This window comes from Zonotrichia albicollis, chromosome 1 (genome assembly GCF_047830755.1).
Source record: "Zonotrichia albicollis isolate bZonAlb1 chromosome 1, bZonAlb1.hap1, whole genome shotgun sequence".
In the NCBI taxonomy this organism is placed as follows: domain Eukaryota; kingdom Metazoa; phylum Chordata; class Aves; order Passeriformes; family Passerellidae; genus Zonotrichia; species Zonotrichia albicollis.
In genome coordinates this window covers 47636856-47661994 of record NC_133819.1, presented here as the reverse complement: position 1 = coordinate 47661994, position 25139 = coordinate 47636856, and the positions used below count along the sequence as shown (strand labels likewise).

Below are 25139 nucleotides of genomic sequence, written 5' to 3'. Positions count from 1 at the left end.
CTGCCAGCTGTGTAAGGAAGGAGGAAAGAAAGGATGAGGGGGCGCCTACGTGGGGCTGTGGAGGAACAGTGTCTCTCCAGGCTGGGGCAGAGGCACCACTCAGGTCTCACTGCAGATCACATAGGGACCAGCTCCAGCAGCTTTTGCAAGTGCTCAATGGCATTTGAGAGTTGCCAAGAATGTCCATCGTGTCTCTCTTATTACCTCAATTTACAAGCAGGCAAAGAAAAATAACCATCACCTGCCCTTCCCCCTCCCAGCAAAACCCTGTTCAGCTGCATTTCAGCAAAGAGCTTTTCCAATATTAAAAGTACACTTTATTTCTCTGTACAATTCTTATCCAAATCTCCAGGTGTGGAAATGTCCACTGTGTCCCCAGAAAAAGTTGCAGATTGTTCTGCTGCCATGAGGCTCCGTCCAGAACTGTCCAGGAGGGGCTCACAGCCAGGACCACCAAAATCACGTGCTGATGCTTTCTAGGTGCAGGGAGGAGAGCAGGAAGGAGAGGGAAGGGAAGGCAGTCCTGCTCTGCCGTGGGGTCATGAGTGACCAGAGCCTTCCCTGGGTGGCAGGAGAGGCACCCTCGAGTTCACGTCATCGTTCGTGCTTCGTGTGGGAGTCGCTGCGTTCCACCGTCACCCCGTTCCCATTCCGCGTCACCTCCTTCCTGTTCCAGTCCTTCTCCAGGTAAAACTCAGCCAGCACGGGGCAGTGCTCCGAGGCCACCCCACCCCAGGACCAGTTATCGGGGATCCATGGGTTTGTGAGCCCTTCTCGCACGACAGCCCAGTGGCCTGCAGCAAAGAGAGGCACAGGGAAACGTTAGGTGACACTGCCCAAAGTGAGCCTGACCCAAATAAAGGTTACACAACTTCAAACAAGCAACTCTACCTGTGAAAACCTTTTTCAAGCTCCGGCTGATCCAGATGTTATCCAGTGACTTGGACCCTTGTGGGTTCTTTGTGCTGATGTTGGTGAAGGTGCTGGAAGGGACCAGGTGGTGAAACTTCTCCTTCCTCAGGATGTCATGGTCGCTGCTGTCTGGGGCCTGGTTAAAATCTCCAAGGATTATTACATCTTTTTCTCCTGGAAAACAAGAAAAATAGAAAAGAATGGGAGGAATGGACATCCATCACTCAAGTACAAGAGGATTAATGGAAAGAGGAAAAGTACAAATACTGAATAAACAAAGTGATTGTATTCTGAAATCCTGAAAGAAATGCTGTTTAAAGCCCTTCTCACTGACTGTTCACTCATGGCCATTCTCTTCATGACAATAAAACTAGCCAGTATACATTTGATGCTTATTTTTAAATATAATCTCATTTATTATAGAGTCATAGAATCATAGGAAATGCTGAGTTGGAAGGGCCTCAAAAGGGTCATTGAGTCAATTCCTGGTCCGGCACAGGACACCCCAAGTCGCACCATGTGCCTGAGAGCATTGTCCAAACACTTCTTGAACTCAGGCAGGCTTTGTGCTGTGATCACTTCTCTGGGGAGCCTGTCCCCAGCCACTCTCTGGGTGAGGAACTTCTTCCTAATACCCCACATAAACCTCCTCTGAACTCAGCTTCAGGCCATTCCTCAGGTCCTGTTCCTGGGCACAAAAGTGAAGAGATCAGTACCTGCCCCTCCTCTTGCCCTCCTGAGAATGTTCAAGATCACAATGAGATCTCCCCTCAGTCTCCTCTCCTCCAGGCTGAACAGACAAGTGACCTCAGCTGCTCTTCATACCACTTCCCCTCAAGGCCCTTCACCATCCTCATGGTGTTCCTCTGGACACTCTCTAACAGCTTAATTCTTTCCTATGTTGTGACACCCCAAACTGCCCCCAGAAGTGCCCCAAAGTGAGGCCACCACAGTGCAGAGCAGAACGGGACAATCCCTTCCATTGCTCAGCTGGTGATGCTGTCCCTGATGTCCCCCAGGACACAGTTTCCCTCCTGGCTGCCAGGGCACTGCTGACTCATGTTCAACTTGCCATCCACCAGGAGCCCCAGGTCTTTTTCCCACAGGGCTGCTCTTCAGCCTCTCATTCCCCAGTCTGTGCACACAACCAGGGCTGTCCCATCCCAGGTGCAGAATCTGGAACTTTCCCTTGCTAATCTTCATATGGTTGGTGATTTTCCATCTCTCTAGTTTGTTGAGGTCTCTCTGCAGGACCTGTCTGCCCTCAAGGGAGCTGCCAGCTCCTCACAGTGTAGTGTTGTTTTCAAACTTAGTATTTCTTCAAGTCCCATGTCCATTACTGAAGATGCTGAAGAGAACTGGGCCAAGGATGGCGCCCTGTGGAATCCCACTAGTGACTGGATGCCAGCCTGATGTCACCTCATTCACTGTAAATTTCTGGGCCTGATCTGTGACCTGGTTGCTCACCCATCATGTAACGTGGTTATCCACATGTGTACTGGACATTTTGTCCAGAGGGGCACTGTGAGAGACAAGCATTACTGAAGCCCAAAGATTAGTGTCTTTTCCTTGCTACTCCCTGTTAGTGACAAACTCAAAGACAAGCAGTTTTAGTCTCAGAAATTTTTAGAAATCTGTTCCCTTTTTCTGTTTCGTTTTTCTGCAAGAAATATCTTCTGGCTTTAACTTATGCAGACATTGTTTTAAAATATATTTTCTTTAAGATTCAAGAACACTTTTGTGAGGAACCCAGGAAGACACAGCCTTATGCTGGTATACACCACAGTGCCAAAAGTGCGGTGCTCATTCTAACCTCTGCATTAAAAAATCCCAAGGAATAGGACCAAGGAGCAGTCTGCAAACCTGATGGCAGAAGATGAGGTGAGAAACCACACAGACACTCCCTGCCTAGACCAACTTTCTTTTGCCTGGCTGACTGAAGGGATACTGCTCAACTTGAAACAGAAAATTACTTCAGTTATGTTTTGTTTCCAGCCTTAATAAAGGAGAAGAGAAACTCCAGACCCCAATCTCCTAGCCTCACAGATGTGGATGCAAACATCTCACCTGTGCCCTTGGGTAAGAGGACAAAGCACACACCTCTCAAACCACTGCCAGAAATGTCTGACAAGACAACTGAAGAAGAATGCTGAGAGCTGACCAGAGATGCTACCAAGGCACTACTTGGCACTCAAGAAGGATGGTGAAATGAGGCACAAATGCACAAAAAAAAATTATCCCAAGTTGACTTCAGAGAAGAGATCTATGAATAGCCCATAGGCTTTTTCTTTCCTGGGATTGAAGTGTGAGAGGGGATGGGATGGACAGACTTTCTCTACCACACTCAGTGCTCTGGATAAACCTCCTCATTTTTTGCTGTTGCTGTAGAAGTCGCTTTCCAGGAGAGGGAGCACAAGCTCAACAAAATCTATGCCACTCCTGTCTTGCAGTGCAGAAAAGATGAACTGGGAAAAGGCAAGAGAGCAGGCAAGACTGAAGGGATATTACTCACAAATACTTCAAAACGTGGTACTTGCTAAGATGAAGAGGGGTAATGAATAGTTAGTGAAAATATTTGTGGTTTCTCTGCCCTAGGTCACAAATCATATTGTAAATAAATGAAATTTAAATACTATTCTATAAAGCATTCATTACAGCAGTCTTCCCACCTTTGAAGGAAAAAAACCCACCTCAATCTGAATCTGAGTTTTTTAAAGCTCCATCAGAGCCCAAAAGAAAAATCAGTCTTTTTCTAATGGGATGACCATGCATACTGTGAGTTGGTAGTTGTGCATACATCTCATGACAAAGATCTTCTGCAAGATTTCTTGTTTGGCAGGACCAGGAATCCTGAAGTGTAACTTTGGTCCTTCCATGCTAACACTTGCTTAATGGCCCAGGCAGCACCTGGCTCCTTCCATCTCCACACTGTGTTGGAAAAGGCCATTACAGAAACCTCTGGAGCACATCCTTGGTATTTAAAAATGATAGACAGGCTGGGACCTTAACAGCAGTACCTTGATTATGCACAAAATCTAATCTATTCTATCCTAAACTACTCATGCTTTTTTTAGCAGATCTTCAAGACTACCTCCCTTACATAAAATATCTATGGAAAAACCCCAGTGTACTTACAAGTGAAAATTTTAACTGACTGAAAATTTTAACCTTTCCATTCTGGAGAGGTTAGAAATAGCAGAGGAAACATGATCCAGCACTTGGATGCGTGCTTGGAAGGAGGTAAGAAGTCAGCTTGCACCTGACTGCCCAGGGAGGAAATCGCTATATTCTTCACCCGTTTTGAATTTGCATGCAGAATAACTAAGCATAAAATCATAACAAAGTGTAAAGTTGACAGAACAGGCTGGAGCTTGTTAAAGAAGCTGAAACCCCACTTGCCATTGGGGAGAGAAGGGAGTACTTTTGGTTCCCCTCTGAGAGGAGCTTCCATGGCTTCTCAGACTGCAGAGGAGTGGGGAACACATCAGGCAGCCCTGTGCTAAAAGCAAAGAAGAGCAAGCAACCAGTTTTCTAGACAACCACCAACTTCATTGCCCCTTTGTCCTGGCTCACCCTCAGCCCTGCTCCTACCTTTGCCAGCTCCTGCAACAACAACATCATGCATGCCAGCACTGCAGTTTCGTGTCTGTCTGTCTCCCAAGACCTTGACAGACATCCAGCCATGAGAGGGAAGGAAGTGAACCCGCCTGGATGTGCCCAAGTGTGCGACTCTGTCTCACTGGACACTCCTGGGTCTCTCAGCAGAGGCAGGGAGCAGAGCTGCCCACAGCAGCTGCTGCTCTCAGAGGTCTCATGGATGAGCCCCAATGCTCTCAGCCAAACTTAGCAAAAGTTCTGGAAGAAATCATGCCATTGCTCATTATGAGGGATGATAACTGATCAAAAACTGCAATCATGATGCCCACAGCTACAATCAGATGGAGAGAAAAACAGAAAATAAGACAATCCTATTGGTGCTGTGCTGTGATTCTCCTCTTTTGGAGAAAATCAGTTTAAGACTGGCAGGGCTTGATTCTGCTCCTCAGGAGCCAGAGGCTCCTCGGCTAATGCAATCTGGTCCTCCTCCTCCTCCAACAGACAGAGCAGCAGGAGCTCTCTTAACAACCAATCTTCTGCTGCAAAGGTCCCTGACACAGACTGCACTGTCCACAAGGACCCAGAGTCTCCATCTGTTGGGACGTGGTGGCATACTGCCCACAGCAGCCAGGCACGTGTCCTGTTCGTGACCTCTCAACAGTGCTCACACACATTCACACCCTCTGGGCCCAAATGTGCCTTGTGCCTTGTCAATGGAGCACTCCTCAGGTGAAAAAATAAGTCTGGTCTGTTTGCAAAGGCATCTTTAAATTCACTAAAGCACCGGCAAATTTTGGCAGTGCCTGCGGGTGGCTCTTGGCCAGCAAAGCAAAGCAGAAGCTTAACTCAGCCCTCTGCTGCAGTGGCTGAGCTCTGGAGTGCCAAGGCAATCAGCTGAGGGACTGACAGTGCCTGCAGAAGGTCTGCAGTGCTGAAATCTGCCTCTCTGCAGGAGCTGGGAAACCCTCCTTTGCTTCATGGCAGGGCAAGGGGACCTCTGTAGGACACACTTCCTGCCATGCCCTTCATCGTGCTCTGGATGATCTCCCTCATGAATTAAACAGACTCTGAAATGCTCAAATCCTTCCTGGACAGAGTGACACACATATGATGGAAGGATGTGATGTTACATTGGCTGCTAAGAAGTCTTCTCAGAAGTCTTGTAAGCCCAGTCCCTGGTGCATGGGTAACCCATGGAACATGGCCAAGCCAAGTGGGAGAAGATATCACAGAACCACAGCGTGGTTTGTGTTGGAAGGGACCTTTAAAGATCATCTAGTTCGAACCCCCTGCCATGGGCAGGAACACCTCCCACAGGACCAGAGCATTCAAAGCCCCATCCAGCTTGGCCTTGAATACAGCAAGGGAGGAGCATCCACAGCTGCCCTGGGCAACTTGTGCTTCGCCACCCGCACAATCAAGAATTTCCTCCTAATATCCTAATATCTCATCTAAAACTACCCTCCTGCAGTTCAAGGCCATTCTCCCTTGTTCCATTACTACATGTCCTTGTAAAAAGTCCCCCTTCAGCTCTCTCATAGGCTCCTTTTAGGTACTGGAAAACTGCTGTAAGATATTCCCTAAGTGTTCTCTTCTTCAGACTGAACAACCCCAGATACCTCAGCCTTTCTTCACAGGAGAGGTGTTCTGGCCCTCTGATCATCTTCACAGCCCTTCTGTGGACTTGCTCCAACAGGTCCATGTCCTTCCTACACTGGGGATCCCAGAGCTGGATGCAGCTCTCCAGGTGGGGTCACATGAGAGACAGAATCCCCTCCCTCACCCTGCTGGCCACGCTGCTTTTGATGCAGCCAGGGATGAGGCTGACTTTCTGGGCTGCAAGTGCACATGGCTGGGTCATGTCCAGTCACTCATCCACCAGCACTTGCAAGCTCTTCTCCTCAGGACTCTCTCAATGCACCCAGCACCCTGCTCCCTGGGTCCAGCCACCGCCAGGACATCCGGAATAACATCTGTGTGTGCCCATGGGCACCACACTGGAGCCAAACTGCGGGAGCTCTTGGGAGAGGACAGAAGAGCTGCTGCAAAGAGTTAGCTGTGAGCAGCTAACAGCCACTGCATCTCTCCAGTACTGATGAAAGGAAGAAAAGAGAGGGAAAAAGGATCCAGGACCCGCCAATCTAATGGGAGAAATATGGTGTCATGGTTTGAGCCTGGCACAGAGCCAGTGCCCCCCTATGAAAATGCTTCACCCTGGTGTCTGCTGTGAGATGTGACCAGGAATAAGCAAAACAGGCTCCAACTTAAACATAAAGGACACTTTATTACTTAAACTACAGGAAAATAGGGAAAGACCATAAGGAAAAAGAAGAAAAGAATTGAAAACTTTACAAAACCACTTTCTTCTTCTCCACTCCCTGACTTTCTCAATTTAATACATTCTCTCAAAAACACTAACTGCCTAGCCCGGCACGACACTTTAGTATACTCAAACTGCAGTTCATGAAGAGGAAAGGAGTCCTTCTTGTTCCATAGGCTTCTCCTGGAAACACACTGAAACCTCGGATGCTTCCTTGTCACTTCGGCACCGCCCGGAAAAAAAAAGTCCTTTTGCCGCTTGTGACATGTTCCTTCCATGCCCAGTGCTCTCACCACTGAGACATGGCTAGAGCTGCTTTTAGGGTTGTCTTTCAAGGATGCCTTGTCTCACTCCAAAAAGGCACAGTCTCTGCTTTTGGGACATCTGTCCCCCCCATATTTTTCCAACCCCCTGGGGCCGGGGGGTCCTCACGAATGAACCCTCTTGGTTTTGAGGCACTGCCTCTCCCTAAATGCAGTCTGTGTCACAGGAACAACTGAGTCTATGGCTACAAGAAAAAGTCCAGCCAAAAGGCCACTCCAAATCATCTCTCTCCATCCAATCATCTCCACATTCTTCGGACCAGGTCCTTGTCTCATCTCATCTCCTATCTCCCTTCTTATTCAGCTTCGAGGAAGATTAGCATTTTTGCAAGGCCCCAGTCATGCAAGAAAGGGTTAAAAGTTTTCAGTCTCTGTCGGTCCTGGAGCGACTCCCACGCACGCTGCCCACACGCTGCCGCTCCGGCCGGGCAGTCTTCCTCCCCCCTTCTCCTCCTGGCTGGCTGCTCTCCTGGGGGGGGGGGGGGGGGGCTGGCTGCCCGATGTCTCGATGTCTCTTGGGGCTCCTCTACCCTTCCATCCTTGAAAGCCCCTCAACCCCCACCTCTGTCCAGGCCCCGGCCTACCGCATGGCCGCCCCTCCCCCGCCCAGCAGCAGCGGGCTGGACGGGGGGAGAGATCTGACCTCCTCGCCGCGATGTCCAAAAAGAGGGAGTGCCAAGGGCAGTGCCCTGCTTTTAACCCCTGTGTATTCTCGGAGGTGTGTCCAAACCCCACTGGCTACACCGGGTGCCAGTCTCAAACTCAAAACCTTCATTGGTTTGACCACAGCTTCCCAGAATTCCCACTCCTTCTTAGTCAAACCACCACATATGGATATACTATACCTTGTGTTTAGGGAGGCTGTGGATAGTAAACAATGTTCCTCAAATGCTCACCTGCCTCTTAGTAAGAATAAAAGGTAGTAGAACAGGCATCTGTTAGCAAAATGGGAACAGAAACTCAAATGTACTGCAGTACCCACACACAAACCAGTTCTTACTGCCCATATTTTGTGGACTAATTTGGAAGAAACTGGAGGATGGTGGTCATTTTTAGCATGAAATTCATTTTGGCAGGGTAATTCTGTACTTCAAAGTCACATGTGTGTACTACCATTTCCTTAGGAGACCACACCTGCATCCCACAAGTTTGGAGGAATCTGAATTTCTTCTTTGGTGAGAGACTACACCAAGAACAAGCATGCTCCAGTAATGTGCTGGCCATATGAAAATATTAAAACATGAAATAAAGAGAACACCAACAGTCTAAATTTAGATGCAGTGGAAGTGCTGCTCAGTTGACTTCAGAAGAGCTACACATTTATCCCAAGTTTCAGTTCAGCCTTTGGGGATTAAACAAATGATCCTTTTGTTTACCTTCATCCTTTCCAATTTTAAAGTACGTGGACAAACACTTAAATCAGTAGCACTCAAAATAGCTCTGACTGGCTTCTGCAGCTCAAAAGGAACTACAATAGAGCACACAGAGAAACTGCAAATACCTCTTGAGTTATACAAGAGGGACGTTAACACTTCCGAGTGACCAAACTTGCTGAGCTGGGCCAAGTTGAAAACCATCACGCGAATAACCTTGCAACCCTTTCACATCTTTCTTGAGCAGTAAACAAAGGGCTGGACTTTTTCTGTTCCAATAACAAGATCAGCAATGTTTAGAATCTAAACTGCTTTGTTCTGCTTTGCAGGAAGTTAAACATAATTTGCAAGCTTCAAAGTAAAAAGCAAACTCACAGAAATGAAGTAAAGAAATCCAGCTGCCTATTTCAGTGCTCAAGCTCAGGTCTAAATTCTGGTGTCATTTCATGCTGGTGTAAAGCCAGAGCAACTTATTTCAAATCAATAAAATTATTCTACATATTACATCAAGGTACCAAAGCAGGATTTGGTCTCTTTTTCCATTAGCAGCCATCTGCGAATTTACATTGGATTTTCCAAAGAGCTTCAAATTATTCAAAAATTAAATATATAGAACTACTTCTCTTGGAAGAAAAAAAAATAAAGCTGTTCTCTTATATCAGGTAGGTGTCATTTCCACAAAGCATTTAAAATAAGGTCTCAACTCTAGTGACTTTTCTTTCCTTTGGCAGAACTTGCTGTTACAGTAGCACAAAACCAGAAGGAACTTAATTTGAAAAAATGGTGTCAAAGCCAGTAGGATCTCTTGTGCTGTTTGTGTTAATTAGGAAAGACTGTAAGACAATGAGCAAGGAAAAAGCACGTTTGTCACGCTATGCATCACACAAATATGGGTAAAGACAATTGTGAGGCTGATAAGGGTATTTCTGAAATGCTCACCGAGACAAAGTTCAGTCTTTTAAAAACTCCTTCGAATTAGAAAGTGTGCAAGTGACAGCTGGCAGGAAAAACCCATGCCTTACCTTTCAGAGTCTCCTGCAAACTCTGCGCACAGGCTGCCAGTTTGTGGCTGTCGTGGTTCTTGCTGCTGTTCTCCCCCGCGCAGGGCGGCAGGGCCAGGTGCAGGTTAACCACGGTCAGGTCATTCATTCCAACCTGGGGGCAAGGAGGGGAAATCAGTGCCTGCACGTGGGGAATGGAAGGTCACAACACAAAACCACGTGCCTGCTCCCAGCAGCTTCAGTGGTAAATCTGGAGCAGTAGGACTCACACTGCTTGGTGTGTCTCAGTGTGGGGAGGAAGAGGAGGGAGGCATTTGCGTTTTGCAGCTTTGTTTGCAGTAACCTCATACCCTCTCAGTTCTGGGGAAACTGGTTTGCACTAGCAAAGAGCTTCCTTTCACCACTGTGGTGAAAAAGTCAGCAGAAAGAAGTCAGCTGCTTATGAAAATCAGTTTATGCCAAACCAGTTGTTAACAAGCTACAAATAATGTCATGGTCATTACAGGAGCTAATTACTGCTGTCTTGTGATTAGCCCTGCCTTGTCACAGAGACTAACCAGAAACTTAATGTACCTTGAAAGGAGCTGTTGGCTCCCTGCAATCTCCTGTTCACCTTTTGGGAATCACTTCAACCTATTTGTATGATCAATTATTACTAATACTTTATTTATTAATAATTATTCAATTAATGCTTCTCTCAAAGCATTACCAGAGATGTCAAGTTCCCTAAACTGGACCCTTTCATCACACCCTGTGTGGAGATGGGCTCTCTCTGCTCATATATTTGCTCCAGCATATGCCCAAGAACTGGTTCCAGAAGTGATTATGTTCTTTTAGATTGATTTGGCCCTAGTGAAAAAGCTTTAAAATGGAAACTCTGAAGTGTGACAGCAACAGAACATAGGCCAACCCAAGTCTCACTGAAGCACTGTGCCTTATACACAAATATACTCATATACATATATATATCTATATATATATATCTCTATATATATATACATACACACACACACATATATATATGTGTGTGTGTGTGTATATAGATATACAAAATTAATCTCCATTCTCCCTGCACTCATCCCTCTTTGTGGCACTGATGAATCCCAGCCCTGTGGCCTGGCTGCTCTTGCAGATCCACTGACCCTCAGGTTCTCAAATACTCCCTTGCAGCAGGGTTTGCTCCCATGGGAGCAAGGGAAAGGACTGGTTGTGGTGAACTACCACATGTATTAAGGTGCATTAAGCACCTATCCATAACCAAGCCATGGGACAGTGATAAGAAGGGCCAGAGGCTTATGCAAATTTTTATTAGTGAGAAGGCTGTGTCTCTTTTCACCGTAGCCAAATTCTTTATAGTCAAAGTTCTGCAAGGCTGGACTGGCACTGTGGCAGTTACCTTGAAATGTGCAAGATAAGGGTGAGGATATGAGTGCCTCCCGTTGCCATTGGTCTGTGCAGTCTCCTGAGACGAGGCATCTTTCAGCTCAATGCCAGCTGTTGTATCCCAGAGGAAGCCAGAATATTCAACTCCCTGGAATTAAAAAGGAAAAAGAGAAATAACGGTTACAAGATTGTAAAAACAAAACATTCTGCCCTAAGGCAGCCCCATATCTATCTATCTATCTATCTATCTATCTATCTATCTATCTATCTATCTATCTATCTATCTATCTCTGGGCATGGTGCCTGCCGAGGGCAGGAAGCCCAATTGGCTATGCCCAAGCATAAAGCAGAAGCAGTTTCCTGGGCTTTTAGTGGAAGATACAGAGGACAAATAGGCTTCTTCAGTTCACCCCTACCAAAACTCCCACCAGATGTGGGAGGAATGCTCCCTGGGAAGCTCCACTGACTTCACTGAAGAGTGCATGTGCCAAGCTGAAACACTCATCACTCTGCTACTCACAGCCCCTCACATCTGCACACTGGCTATTGGACACCCAGCTAATTCTAGCATTGCTCCAGTAAAGCCAGGGACTTAACAGTCTGTTTTATCTTCCAGACACAGAGCATGGTCAGGACCACTGGAGAGCTGAAGGATGCTGCCCCTCGTGTGCGTGTTTTGGCTGACCTGTCCCCATTTCCTCCTACTCCAGGCAAGGCATTGGATACCTCTGAGTGTGGTCAGTAATGAGGCAGTTTGTTGCCCTCATGATTAATTGTCTAACCATGAGTTTGGTGTCCTGAGGTCACTGGGTGACTGCTAGGGCTTGCAGCAGACAATGCTGTGCACAGTTGTTCCTTCTCCCCAGGCTCCACACCATCTCACTGCCTTTTCTCAGCTGCAAGCTATAAATATCCTGGCCCCTTCAGCCTCTTAATGTGAAATCTGGTCTAGACCTCTCAGCCCTATCAATTTCTCTGTCTTTTCCAGCTTGTATGTTTCATGCTCAGCTCTCTGCTCCTTTCAGCTCTGCTTCTATCATCTTGAATGGGATTTTTTTTTGATCACTTTATGACGTGGAATTGGCATTTTCAGAAAGCTGTCTATGCTGGTGACACCACCAGCAGTATCTAATTCAAACACTGTCAGCCTCTTCTCCCATCACCCAGACACCATTTCCCTTGGCATCATTCAAATCCACTTCCCTTAGCAAATCACAATTAAATCTATTCTAAGGGAGAGTTTTCTCCATTTCAGCTGCAATAAAAAAGTGTTAACTGCTCTGCTGACTTCCCAAGAGCCTTGAAGGGATTCAGGCTGGTTCAAATTCTTTGGTAGCTCCTTCGATAAGTCACCTTTAAAATACTGACAAAATTATTCTACCAGTAAGAAGCCTAAGGTCTAAAAACTGATACAGGAAAAGATGTGAAATAATAAAACTGCTGTCAGTAGCTGCTGGCTATTACCAGGCTCCATTTTTATCTACATGGCAGTCACAAGTAACTGCCTGGCTGAAATGCTCAAACTGTATGGAAGCACAAGCCAGAAGCACCATTCACCATTTTGTGTTATTTAGCCCCACAGAGCCTCCCAAAATCACCTTGTGCCAAAGATGCTGTGTCCTTGGGGTTACATTGTGTTACTTCACTGCATTTGTGTACACAGTGCTCAAACCTGACAGACAAGCTAGCCCCAAAAAAAAAAGAGATTTTTGGCTTGCTGAAGGGTTCTACAGCTCAGCCAGATTCCTGTTAAAGCAGCTAAAAGGAAGAGTCAATAGATAAAGTTTCTATTCTTAGTTTGGCTGCACATTTCTCCCATAACTTGGGAAACTGTTCATCCTTATATTCCTGTCCGTAAAACAACGTGGGTGATAATTTTTATTTAGTCACCCTGTAGTCAAAGCTGCCATTGTTATCTTTGGAAGTACAGCTCAAGAAAGAACTGACTAAAGACTCTGAATTTAACATAGAAATTCTGAGATATTTATTAATAATTTTTAGTAAAAAAAAGAAAAAGTGGAGGGAACAACTTTGCACAGCTATTTATATTCAGTGTTTTTATGATCTGGCCTAACAAGAGATCCCAAAGGAAAACTCCAGCCACAAATAAAAATGTCCTGAAGGGCATTTACATTCTGCACTGCAATTAAGTGTGGATTGTATTAAACTTCAGACACATTCAGGCACTCTGTATCTTTCCAGATCCTTCTTTACACTGTGTCCGTCTAGCCAGAGTACAATCCTTATGCTGCCCAGGTGGTGGGTTTTGGTTTGTTTGGGTTTATTTTCCCCTCATTCTTGTGTTTTTCTCAGAAGGGCAATACAAGGAGGTGCACCTGAGAAAACATGAGTCCAAAAGCAGTGAACGGTGATGCAACCTGATTTGGGAAAGCCAAAATAAAGAAATGTGGATTCTAAGCAGCATGGCTATAAGACACAGCTGCAGCCACTTATTTAGTAATAACAGTGCTCAGAATGGATCATTCTGGATCAATAAATTGCTGAGGACTGCCCTGTGTGCTAACAGGCACTACTTGTTATGTGACAGGTCTCAGATCCTGCTTCTGCCCACAACAACATCCACACTGCAACAACTGCACCATGAGAACAACCCTGTTCAGCAACAACAGTCTCCAGCTCAAGCAGGGCACTGCTCTCGAAACTCATTAGCACCCTTAAAGGTGAAAAAGAGAGATTTCCCTTGGGAGAAACTGCTTTTGGGCACTGTCAGTGATGTCCAGACAAGAGCGGCTACACTTTGAATATTGTCAAGAGTAGGCAGGTGCAGCTGTCACTACCTTATAAATCAGTACCTCTCTGCAGTACACATTTAACCATATATATATATATATACGCACACATTTAAATACATTATATACATTTCTACATTTCTATAATTTAAATACATTTATATATTTAATACATTTAAATATATAAAAATATATATACATAAATACATTTATATACACACATTTAAACACATATATGAACATATATATATATATATGTATATATTCCCAGAGCAGAAGATGCTGCAGGGAAAAGCACAGTGCAGCATGGTGCAGATTTCAAATGGAGCCCACAGTATTTTTAACAGCTGTGCTGAGGACTCTGGGGAACACAAAAGCTAAACTCTTTTAGGCGAGGATGGCAGGCTGCAGGGCTCCTCTGAGGGCTCTTCACTTGCAAACTAGGAAAATGGTAGGAAAATGGGAAGCCCTTCCAAATGCCAGCCAGTGCAGCACCAGGGAGCAAGTTCAGATGACTTGCACAAAAAATGTCGGAAGTACTACAGTCTGCCAGGGGAAAAACTCAGAACTTTTACCTTGTCCAAAAGCATGGCTTTTCATCTCTATATATGTTCTGCTTTTGTCCACCTCCCCCAAAAACACGCACACCAAATACACACACAGATCTTCCTCCTTACAAGTGTGCTACAGATATTCCAAAACATAAATTGTAGAGTCAAATTAAAAGCTATAGGAACAGCCAGCTTAAAAAACAAGAAATACAAACCTTGCCAAAAAGTGTTGCCTCGAACATTCAAAATATGTCCTTGGTTAGAGGGGGGGAAAAAAGCAAAGCCAAAGTTCAGACTTAGGGATTAATGTACCTTGTGTAGCTGGCCTGAGGGTTTTTCGGAAACAACACCCTTCCAACATCCTCTAGGGCCCTTCCACTTGCGGATGTTTGGCAGCGTCGGCTGGTTCAGCTCCATACAAAACTAGAGAGAGAGGAAAGGGGAAAAAATAACATCAGCTTGGAGAGGTTTTTTTAAAAATTGCAAAATAAAGTGTGTAGTAAAGCATGGTAAGAGGCACAGAGGAGCACAGGCTGTGCTGTCTGCCTTCCCTGAAGGCTTGCAAAGGAGGTGATCTGAGCAACATCCCAGGCTGACTCACCCCCAAACTGGAGATAAATAAAAACTAAAGTAACTCCGTGCAAGTCCTGCAAGGAGAACATTTATCCCTCAGACCATTTTCTTTTCCTCCAGAGCTACTTGTCTGATTGGAAAGGGGTTTCCTCTGTGCTGCCTCCGAAGATGCTGGCTGCACCATATCCCACCCCGGCCTGGGGCTTCACAAACAGCTGCAGAATCCTCCTGGGGGCAGGAGGCCCCCATAGCGTGGCTGGCCCCACTCCAACAGCACAGCCACCAGCACGACATGAGAGGAAGGGTGTAGGCCAAGCTCAGTAGCTGGAGCTTTGGGGTTAGGGCTCCTCTGACTTTACGCCAGGGACACGTGCTCCATTTCCTCCGTGCATGAAGGAAGCAGCTGCACACTTGCACGCAGCTCTAGCACATCCTTCTCATGCTTCCCAGAGCTGCTCATCTCCCTGGACACTGCTGAACAGCCACAGCACTCAGACACCATCACATGTCCAAGCTCAGGCTCAGAGCTAGAGGGGCTGTATCCTAATGCCCAGCAGATCAGAGATACCAGAACTGTGAACACTGTGGAGAGCCCCTGAGTCTGCCTGTGTAACATCTTGAGATTGAAATAAAAGTAACTAATTAACTAAACCAACTAACTAACTAAAAAAATAAATAAGAAAAACCACTCTGGAATTTCTGGGATCTGAAACTCCTTGGTGCAGACAATATGGAATACTTTTTGTTAGGAATTTTTCAAAACCAGGCTCAACAGGTGCTAGAGTCCTTTGCAAGGCTGATGTTGGCTCCAGGCAGGCTCTGGCTGGAAGCTGGCAGGGATAGGCAGCAGTCAGATGCCCTGGTTGTGGCAGAGGTTCTGGCTGTGGAGAAAGGGGCTGGGAAAATCTCATCCCTGTGAAAGAGCAACAGGGACTTCCACCATGCATCATCTTGTTCTGGTACTGGAGAAACTGGGTTGAAATGCAGAAGCTTTCACCATCAAGAAGGATCCTCAGACAAAATCTTGGATCCAGAACACCCCTCCAGATCAAGCGGCAATTTAACAAAGGATTTGCAAGGCAAACAATAACCTCATGTGCCCAGTGACTCTTTGCAGTGGGATGTTTCTCATACAGTTTGAAGAGCTACAAAGCTGCATGGATATAAGTATTTCCTACATAGATATCAGTAAAATAATGGCATAGTTGTTTTCATGTTTATCTTATGATTCAGAAACTAAAATCAAATCCTGATCTTTTGCTGACTCCCTTGTCTGCAAGTTCAGCACCCTGCAGGCTGAAGCTGTAGGCATTGATTCTCAGACACACACAGCCCAGGCACCCATACCTGCCTCAGAAGACCAAGAGCTGTTCTGGTTGCACACCCAAAGCAAAAACGCTTGACTCAGCTTTTAAAACAGTTTTCTGACGTGCAGAGGTTGGCTGGGGCTTCTTATTCAAGATGCCACAGTAACATACCACATTGCTGCCCATTATGTACCTTCAGGCAGTGCTGGGGCTGGGCTGATTTATGGAACTCAGAGGTAGATTGGGTGTTTGCACAGCCTGGGAACACAGCTCTGCTCTCAGCTGATCACCAGGTGCTACCCAGCTAACACAATAAATCACAGCAACAATAATTATTCACTCCTGATGCCATTCTGATGTCTTCAAGCACAGTGGATTTGGTCAATGAGTTTTCTTACACTTAAATAATTTGAATCAGAAAAACAAAATATTGTTGAAATGAGGAGTTTAAATGTAACCTGACAAACGACTTATCTCTAGGTTGCAGCTGCCTAGAAGGTCCAGCCAGCACAAAGCATATGACAGGACTGAAAAAATCCTACAGAAACCATAATTTTATTAAAAAGAGCATCTGCAGTTGACTAGTTTGAATAGTTTGCTTCCTTCAAATAATTGATTTTTTTAAGGCCTTGATTTGCCTTTGTGGAAGCAAAAAGACAACAAATAAGATTACACAGTTTGTTCAGAAGAAAAAGCCCATTCTGGATATGGCTCCAGCCATGGAGAACTTGGCCTACAGCAGCTGATTTCAATCTGTACTCATTTTCCAAGGCTTACAGGCACACATACTTGAAGCTGTGACAGCATACTTGCTGAGGTCATGTTTTTTTGCCGAAGTGAGAATGGCATTTTTTAAATCATCTTGTTCTGCCCACAAAACCCAACGTCAACCAACATTACGCTTTCCCTCATGCAGCAAAAATATACAGACAAGCTCCTAGTCCACGTTGGGAATGAAAAAAAAAATGCCTTTCCTCTTTCGCAAAGCTAAATTAGAGCTCTGCCAACCCCTTTGAAAGGCATTTCTTCAAGTGGTAAAGAAAAATTAAAATCCCAGTTAATCAAAACAACTTTTCCCCCCCCACACAAAATCCTCCTAAGGAAAAGAGCTCTAGCTTTATTTTTCCTTAGAGCCTTTCAAGCTGCAAGTTTCCTGAAATTCAATCAGCCTCTTCATTATAGCCTACATATACCAAGTCAAAGCTTCACACACACACACACACTGTGAGACCAACAGCACCCAGGCTTATTTACAAGATGCCCTGTGGTCTCCTCCAGTGGGGTGCTGGTTTTTGTGGCATAGGCAGTGCTGCCCAGGAACAGGTACATGGCAGCACGAAGCTCCAAGGCGTACTCTGAACAAAGGGAAGCCTGAGCTTGTGAGTGATCAACCTCCTTGTGCCAGGTAACTACCTGCCCATTGGATTCAGTGATCTTTAAGGTATTCTCCAACCAAAAATTAGTCTGCAGTTCTATAATTGTCCCCTGTCTGGCACACAGGGCCAGAGCCCCTACCCCAGGAACTGGGACAAGCTCTGTTGCAATTGCTGATAAATAACACGTCATTTTCCCAAGAAGGGAGGATCCAAAGATGCAATTGCTCTTTGTCCACCCTGATAAAGAGCTGGCACCTGTCCCTCCCTGCCTGTCTAGAAGCAGAGACAGGTACTTATGGCTGACTTAGGAAGAGAACAGAGGGCAGCTGGAAGAAGCTGGAGAAATGCACATTTGAGGAGAAGTGTGACTGGAGAAGTGAAGGCAAGGGGTCTTGGACTAATTTGGGAGCAGGGAAAAAAACATATGCTGGGCTGGTACATGCTGGGGACCATAAGGCTGTTACAGTCTTCCTAACACACCTACCTGCCTGTCCAGGGCACTCCAAGAACATCTAACTTGGCCATAAAGTTTGGTCTCGTCCAGTGCAGTAACTCTGCCCCCTAGTAGAGCTGCCAGCGAGCACTCTGCAATTCTGCACAGCAGCAGCTCCCACCACCTCTTCTCCAGGATGCCCTGGTTACTCTGTGTTTTATTTTGGGGTGCTGTTTGTGCAGCCCACCCCATTTGTGCAGCAGGGTCATCCTTCCCAGCTGATGACACCACTCCATGCTGAACATCTTGGCCTGCCAAGTGTTACTCCTGCAATGCCAGGTCTGGGGATCCCCCCAAGCCAGCGACCTCCCTTGTGGTGAACATCTTCTGCTCAAAAAGAAGACGGGCTACTCCTAAACCCTGAGGAAACTAAATGTGACCCAGGAAAACAATGCCTTAGGGTTCAATAAATTACACATTTCTTATTAGCCAGGGATTGCTCTTTGGAGGATACCTTTCTTTCAAACCTGGAATCAGAGCAGAGGCTGTGAGAAGGGCACAGGGAGAAACAGCAGTGAAGGGGAGATTGCAGGGTGAGCCTGTTGTTGTGGCATGGTACATCTAGGTGCAGTAATCATCACCTGAGCTTCAGAAAGGCACTCAAAACAATTAAATTATCCATTTGGTTAACCACCACAGAAGCTGACAGGCCAAAAGGGCACTGCAGTTGAGGTAAACAACTACTTGCTTCATCAAAGAAAAGGTGATTTTGGTTCATCTTAATTGAGAAGAGAGATGAGAATGATAGAATAAATTTTCCCGTTCTAGATGTCACATATGCACAGTTACTTTTCTTTAAATAAGCACTAGAGGGAGCAGCTTTAATGAGTACCAAAGATGAGTAAGAAACTTCTATCAATTCCTTATCATCTCAGCTATATGCAGATGTCATATTAACAAAGATTTGTCTTTCCATTTGGAAAGACACTTGCAGTTTGAGGTAAGGGCTGTTTTGTGCTACAGAGCATCTCCCAGTATGAAGGACTTGGTGCACACAGAAAGGATAAACAGAAGAGCTCTAAGATAGATAGACCTTGTAAATTGAGCAGTGGCACTTGAGGAGAAGGCCTACAACACTCTCCAATAAAAATCCCATCCTGAAAAATTATCTAATTTATTTCTGATAGAAGATACAACAAAATAGACAGTGGCTTCACGAGACCATTGGGCAATGTTCATTTTTAATCCATACTTGATTTCCCTGCTCTATTCCTATGTACTGTATAAATTAAAAATTAAATGCACATTATCCTTTCTTTATTCATCCAACTGGACGGTTTGTAAATTTCTAATTGAAAAAGCAGACTTGAGCACCCATAATCCAAATCCAGTCTACCACAGGGCACAGCTACAGCTGGCTCACCCTAAGGAAGCCTGACCCAGAAAGCCAGGAGCAGAAACATTAGAAGTATTTCCAAGAACCTGAAAACAACACCTTTGGTTTTCAAGAAAAACTTTCTGATTTGACTTCCAGAAGATGAGTGTTTTGGTAGATCACATTTGTGAGGAGGAAAAGCTGAGTTGGGGGCTGAAGAGACTTGTGGGTGCTGTATCTTATTGTACTGGCTATTGAGGTAGGGAAAGGTCAGAGGCTTTGGGACTGCTGGCCTGGTGTAGGCACACCCTGGTGCAAGGCAGGCCAAGAGGAGATCAAAGACACAGCGGGGCCAGGATGCTCAGCACACTTGTGCAGCTGGGTAACACTGAATGCACTTCCCACAGGCTGGAGCAACTCAGGAAGGGCACACAGAGCAGCATCAGGTGTTTCAGTGACATCTCCATTCTCCTATAACCACGTGTAACAGCACGGAAGGAAGCCTTATTATGAATAAAGCCTGAAACTGACAAGAATGTTGTCTCAGGCCTTCACTGCTTGTTTGCCTTTCTCTCGAGCATATCCCTTTCCTGTTTGCAACACAGTTGAAAAACACACACATGAGGAGATGCATCCCCTGCCGTGCAGGATGCACTCACCAGCTCTATTCGACAGAGGTAGCATGTGGGAAAACTGTGGTGACCCTATGTTAAGTTAATATATGTTCATTATTCACATGCCCATTCAAATAGTCCCTTTCAGGAAGACTTCATTAAAGACTGCATCATCTTTACTGCTTGTGTTGTTCATGTATTGATATTAGACAAAGGCAGATGGGGGTCTGATAGGCATAATTATAAGTGTTCTCATAGGAGAACAACCCCTCCTTCAGGGAATCAGTTTTAGCCTTAGCCATATGTATATATTTGTGATGGAAAAATTTTCTTTCTCAATATTGTACAAAATTCTACAATGACATTAGAGCTGAGGAAATAATTTTTAAAAATTTAAAAGTTTGGGAGAAAAATTCTAGAACAAAGAAAAAAAAATAAAAAGGAATCAATCCACTGAACAGGCAAAGGCCATAGAATTCATGCCTGGAAAACTTATCTGCCCCTTTGGCCATGCCAGAGTGTCCTATTTGTACTGGGTCATTGAGACCTGGGGCAATACCTTCCCATCCTTTTCTGTACTGGTTTGTTGTTCCTAGAACTAAATCAAAACATACAGATTCATGACCAAATAAATTCTTGCTACCTTCCACATTCTTCACATTACCTAATTCGCCCTTCAAAAAGCTCTATACACTCATTGCAAGAGGTGAAATCAAGGCAGAGTCCTTCAGCATAGCCAAATATTCACCCCTTGTCTTTCTTCAGAAATAATACAGGACCTATAGGCACAGTCACCACCTTTATATACCTTTGTGTGCTATGGATATACAAAGCTCATTTGGTGGGATAATGTGCAGATTGGGGTCCTAAAGCTTGGTCCCTCTGAAGGCATCTATAGCTTTTTCCTCAACTCAAGAAGGACTCATTTTTCCTGGAAAAATGCTGTTTCTGCTCCTTAAAGAGCACACCAGTAGTTCAGACACCCACAGAGGAAGGATTTCTTTCCTCTGAAGATCAGATTCTCACTCAGCTCTGGAATGACAGCTCCAGGCACTATGTTACAGACCACAGAGCAAACATTTACCATACCACAGCCTCACCCCTGTTAGCCTTGTGGTGACCTGAATTCCCAGCTTTGCTGCAAAAACCACTTCTAAGCTTTATACTTTTAAAAAAGGAAACCTTCAGGACTGAGCTTCTCAGAGGCGACAGGATGAGGAAGGATAATTTTCCAAGCCCAACTATACATAGGCTAGAAGCTAAGTGGCGCAGTCCCTCTGCCTGTTTCAGAGGTGGGTAATTCCATGTCTCAGCAAAGCAAAGCATCAGAGGAGACCATCATTTAAGGCACCCTGGGGTTAGGCAGCAGCTAAATACTGCTTGGCAGGACTGGAAGGGTTTTCAAACCTTCCAGCATTGTTTCCCACATGAGGTATCTGAGCCCCTTCACAAGCTTGACTCTCTTTTGAAGCAGCCCCTGGATGTGGATCCAGCTGGACACGCGCCCCTCTCCTGCCGCTGCTGTGTTACTCACCCATTGTGCTTCGGGAATGTGTCGGAAATAATTATGCTGATAAGTTTAACATTATCTCAGTTATCAAAAGTGGGTGATGGTTTGTTTCCATACACAAACTTCTTGGAATCAGATCACTTTTTCTTTTCCCTATGTCAGGCTTTACAGGATCCATTGGGGAGTGGTAGGAGCCAAAGTCTGCACTCCCAAGTTACTTGCTTTCCCTTTTGAGAACTTGCTTTGGAAAAACTTATGAGAAACAGCAAGTTTCTACACTGCCCTCCCAGATGAATTATAGCTCACAACAGCCACCCAAATGCTTATTTTTCTGTACTATTTAAGAGGAAATTACTGTTGTAATCTTTGAATATATGATTTAAAAAAAATATTGTTGCCCATAAACCCAGTTCTTTGCTCACCTTTAAACATTGTGTTCCCAGGACAACAGTGCAGATCATTCACTGGCCTGTTCTCCTACCTTCATCCTAAACAAAGGTGATTATTTACATAAACAGTGTCTTTTTATAGATCTTCAAAAGGAAGACAAGGAAGAACCTTTGGCACAGAGCAGCAAAACAACAACTGGAAGAGGCAATACAGTAACTCCACTAACACATTTTTAGTGCTGGGGACCCTAGTGAAGAACTATGGGATGTTCAGCTGCCTATTGTCAAAACTTGTCATGGTTTGACCAGGAAGGAGTGGGAATTCTGGGAAGCTGTGGTCAAACCAATGAAGGTTTTGGGTTTCATACTGACACCTGGTGTAGCCAGTGGGGTTTGGACACACCTCCGAGAATACACAGGGGTTAAAAGCAAGGCACTGCCCTGGCACTTCTTCTTTTGGACATCGTCGGGCGAAGAGGTCAGATCTCTTCCCCCCCCGCCCGGCCCGCTGCTGCTGGGCGGGGGAGGGACCGCCATGCGGTAGGCCTGGGGCCTGGACAGAGGTGGGGGTTGAGGGGGCTTTCAAGGATGGAAGGGTGGCGGAGCCCCAAGAGACATCGAGATATCGGGCAGCCAGCCCCCCCCCCCCCCCGGAGAGAGAGAGCCGGCGGCACCGAATGTGATGGCAGCCAGCCAGGAGGAGAAGGGGGGAGGGAGAGCGGCCGGCCGCAGCAGCAGCACGTGTGGGAGTATCATCTCGTCCCAGGACAGACAGAGACTGAAAACTTTTAACCCTTTCTTGCATGATTGGGGCCTTGCAGAAAATGCTAATCCTCCTCGAAGCTGAATAAGAAGGGAGATGAGAGATGAGATGAGATAAGGACTTTGGCCCGGAGATTGTGGAGATGATTGGATGGGGAGAGATGATTTGGAGTGGCCTTTTGGCTGGACTTTTTCTTGCAGCCATGGACTCAGTTGTTCCTGTGACACAGACTGCATTTAGGGGGAGGCAGTGCCTCAAAACCAGGAGGGTTCATTCGTGAGGACCCCCCGGCCCCAGGGGGTTGGAAAAATATGGGGGGGACAGTTGTCCCAAAAGCAGAGACTGTGCCTTTTTGGAGTGAGACAAGGCATCCTTGAAAGACCACCCTAAAAGCAGCTCTGGCCATGTCTCGGTGGTGAGAGCACTGGGCATGGAAGGAACATGTCACAAGCGGCAAAAGGACTTTTTTTTTCCCCGGGCGGTGCCGAAGTGACAAGGAAGCATCCGAGGTTTCAGTGTGTTTCCAGAAGCCTATGGAACAAGAAGGACTCCTTTCCTCTTCATGAACTGCAGTTTGAGTATACTAAAGTGTCGTGCCGGGCTGGGCAGTTGGTGTTTTTGAGAGAATGTATTGGATTGGGAAAGTCAGGGAGTGGGGAGGAGGAAAAGTGGTTTTTTTGTAAGGTTTTCAATTTTCTTTCTTTTTCCTTATAGTCTTTCCCTATTTTTCCTGTAGTTTTAGGTAATAAAGTGTTCTTTATGTTTAAGTTGGAGCCTGTTTTGCTTATTCCTGGTCACATCTCACAGCAGACACCAGCGTGAGGCATTTTCATGGGGGCACTGGCTCTGTGCCAGGCTCAAACCATGACAAAACTGAATACTCACTATCTTTCATCCAGTTTGCCTTTTAATGGGAAGGTGTCTTCAGAGATGCTTGGTGGAAATCTGTGCTGTCCTTCCCCTTTGGAAAGGGACGGCCACATCTACTAGGCCTTTATGTAGAACATTTGTGGGTTCTTAATTTTTCATGTTTCCATTCACAAGCTGAGCTTTTTTCTTATACTTCGCAGGATGGACTCATTTGGCAGAAGACATTTCCTGACTGCTTCTTTTCATACTCCTAAAGATCTCTTTTTATTTTAAACATAATTCATAAATTAAGGCTCTAGAGGTCATCAAGAATGGTCACAAACTTCTTCTTGTAGTCTTTTCAATACAGTGTTTCATCCTTAGGCACTATAATCATTAGCAGTTATAATGGCATGCCAAGGGGATTGACATTATATAAAAAGGAATAAAAAGAAGCCCTGGTGACTGTGAAAATATCTTTTTTATCACAATGGTTTTAGCAAAGTTGAGTGAGTTCAAGTAGCTGCACTATGTTGCCATCAAATAGTACCCAACTCAACTGAGTAGCTGTGCTAAAATCACAGAATCACAAAAATCATGAGCATCCATGCAGCAGTTGTCTGGAGACCTAAACTATGTGCTCATTTGGACTGGATATCAGGTACTGGGCAACCAAGAGTCAATGGCTTCTGAGCAGCCTTTTTATGGTTTTGGTTTGTTTTTTGTTTGTGTGGGTTTTAGATGTTTGCTGATTGTGGGGTTTTTGTGGGGTTTTAAGTTTGTTTGGGAGGGGTTTTTTTTTGTTTTTCCTTAGGGCCTGAGGGTTTGGTTTTTTATACTTAATCCTGGATCAATTATTTTCCCATGAAACCCAGGAATCAATTTCTGCGGTGTGCTGTAAAATGACACCACTGTGAATAAAACTTTACTCACCCAGGAACTACCAGGAGGTGACAATAAGTTTATCAGAACCTAGCCATTAATAGAGAAAGCAAATAGAAAACCATCCTATGAAACATGAGATACAAATGTGATAAGGAACAGTAGATTATTCACTGACTAAAAGCACCCCAAACAAAATGAGCTCTATTGATTTGGCGTCATCTGAATCTCCTCATCTGCATGCCACCTTCAGCCAAGGGAGAAGATGAAGGGGAAATGGTCTAATGTAAAAGAAGAACAAATAAAACTGAAAGGGAGCAGGCCAATCCCAATATTTGAATGTTATTAATCAAAGAAAGCTGCTTAAGCATGTAAGCTTAGATCTCCCTCCATCTCATGATAATATCTAGAGGTAATAGCAAGTGAGTTGGGTGTTTTGTGGCTTCATTTCTTTCCTACTGTTGGTATTACTGTTTTCCCCAACTGATTTACATCTCTGCTTAGAGCAAGCATTCTTTCCCATGGTAAGAACACAAAAACAAGGAAGAAAGAAACATCTAATATGACTCACAACCATTGCCAGCCTCAAATATTTATTCTTCCTTCAGGCATTGATTACACCACCCTACAGAACACTGGGCCATCTTCTGTAAAGTTATTTTAATCTGCCTCACCTCCTAATTCCTTTTTTTTAATGCTTATTATCTGGAGGACCTCTTCCAGGCTGCTAGCACTAAGCCATGTCATTTTACCTTTAAAAAATTTAAAAAAAATAAATCTCATACTCCTTTCTTTTTTGTTTTTACAGCTCTAGCTCTTAATTCAGAGGGCCCAATTTGACATTGATTCCTCTCTGAA

The 25139-nt window shown here is 45.1% G+C and overlaps 1 protein-coding gene across 1 annotated transcript in view; it reads right to left on the bottom strand.

Moving 5' to 3' along the window:
• Positions 1-294: 294 nt before the first annotated feature.
• EEPD1 (endonuclease/exonuclease/phosphatase family domain containing 1) overlaps positions 295-25139 on the bottom strand; it is a 65732-nt gene continuing 40887 nt past the window's right edge. Inside the window, exons 3-7 of the mRNA XM_074540454.1 lie at positions 14523-14633; positions 10923-11057; positions 9548-9680; positions 892-1086; positions 295-794 (exon numbers count right to left, since the gene is read on the bottom strand). Coding sequence (XP_074396555.1) covers positions 595-794; positions 892-1086; positions 9548-9680; positions 10923-11057; positions 14523-14633 — 774 coding nt within the window. The 3' untranslated portion in view covers positions 295-594. The remainder of the gene's footprint in view (positions 795-891; positions 1087-9547; positions 9681-10922; positions 11058-14522; positions 14634-25139) is intronic.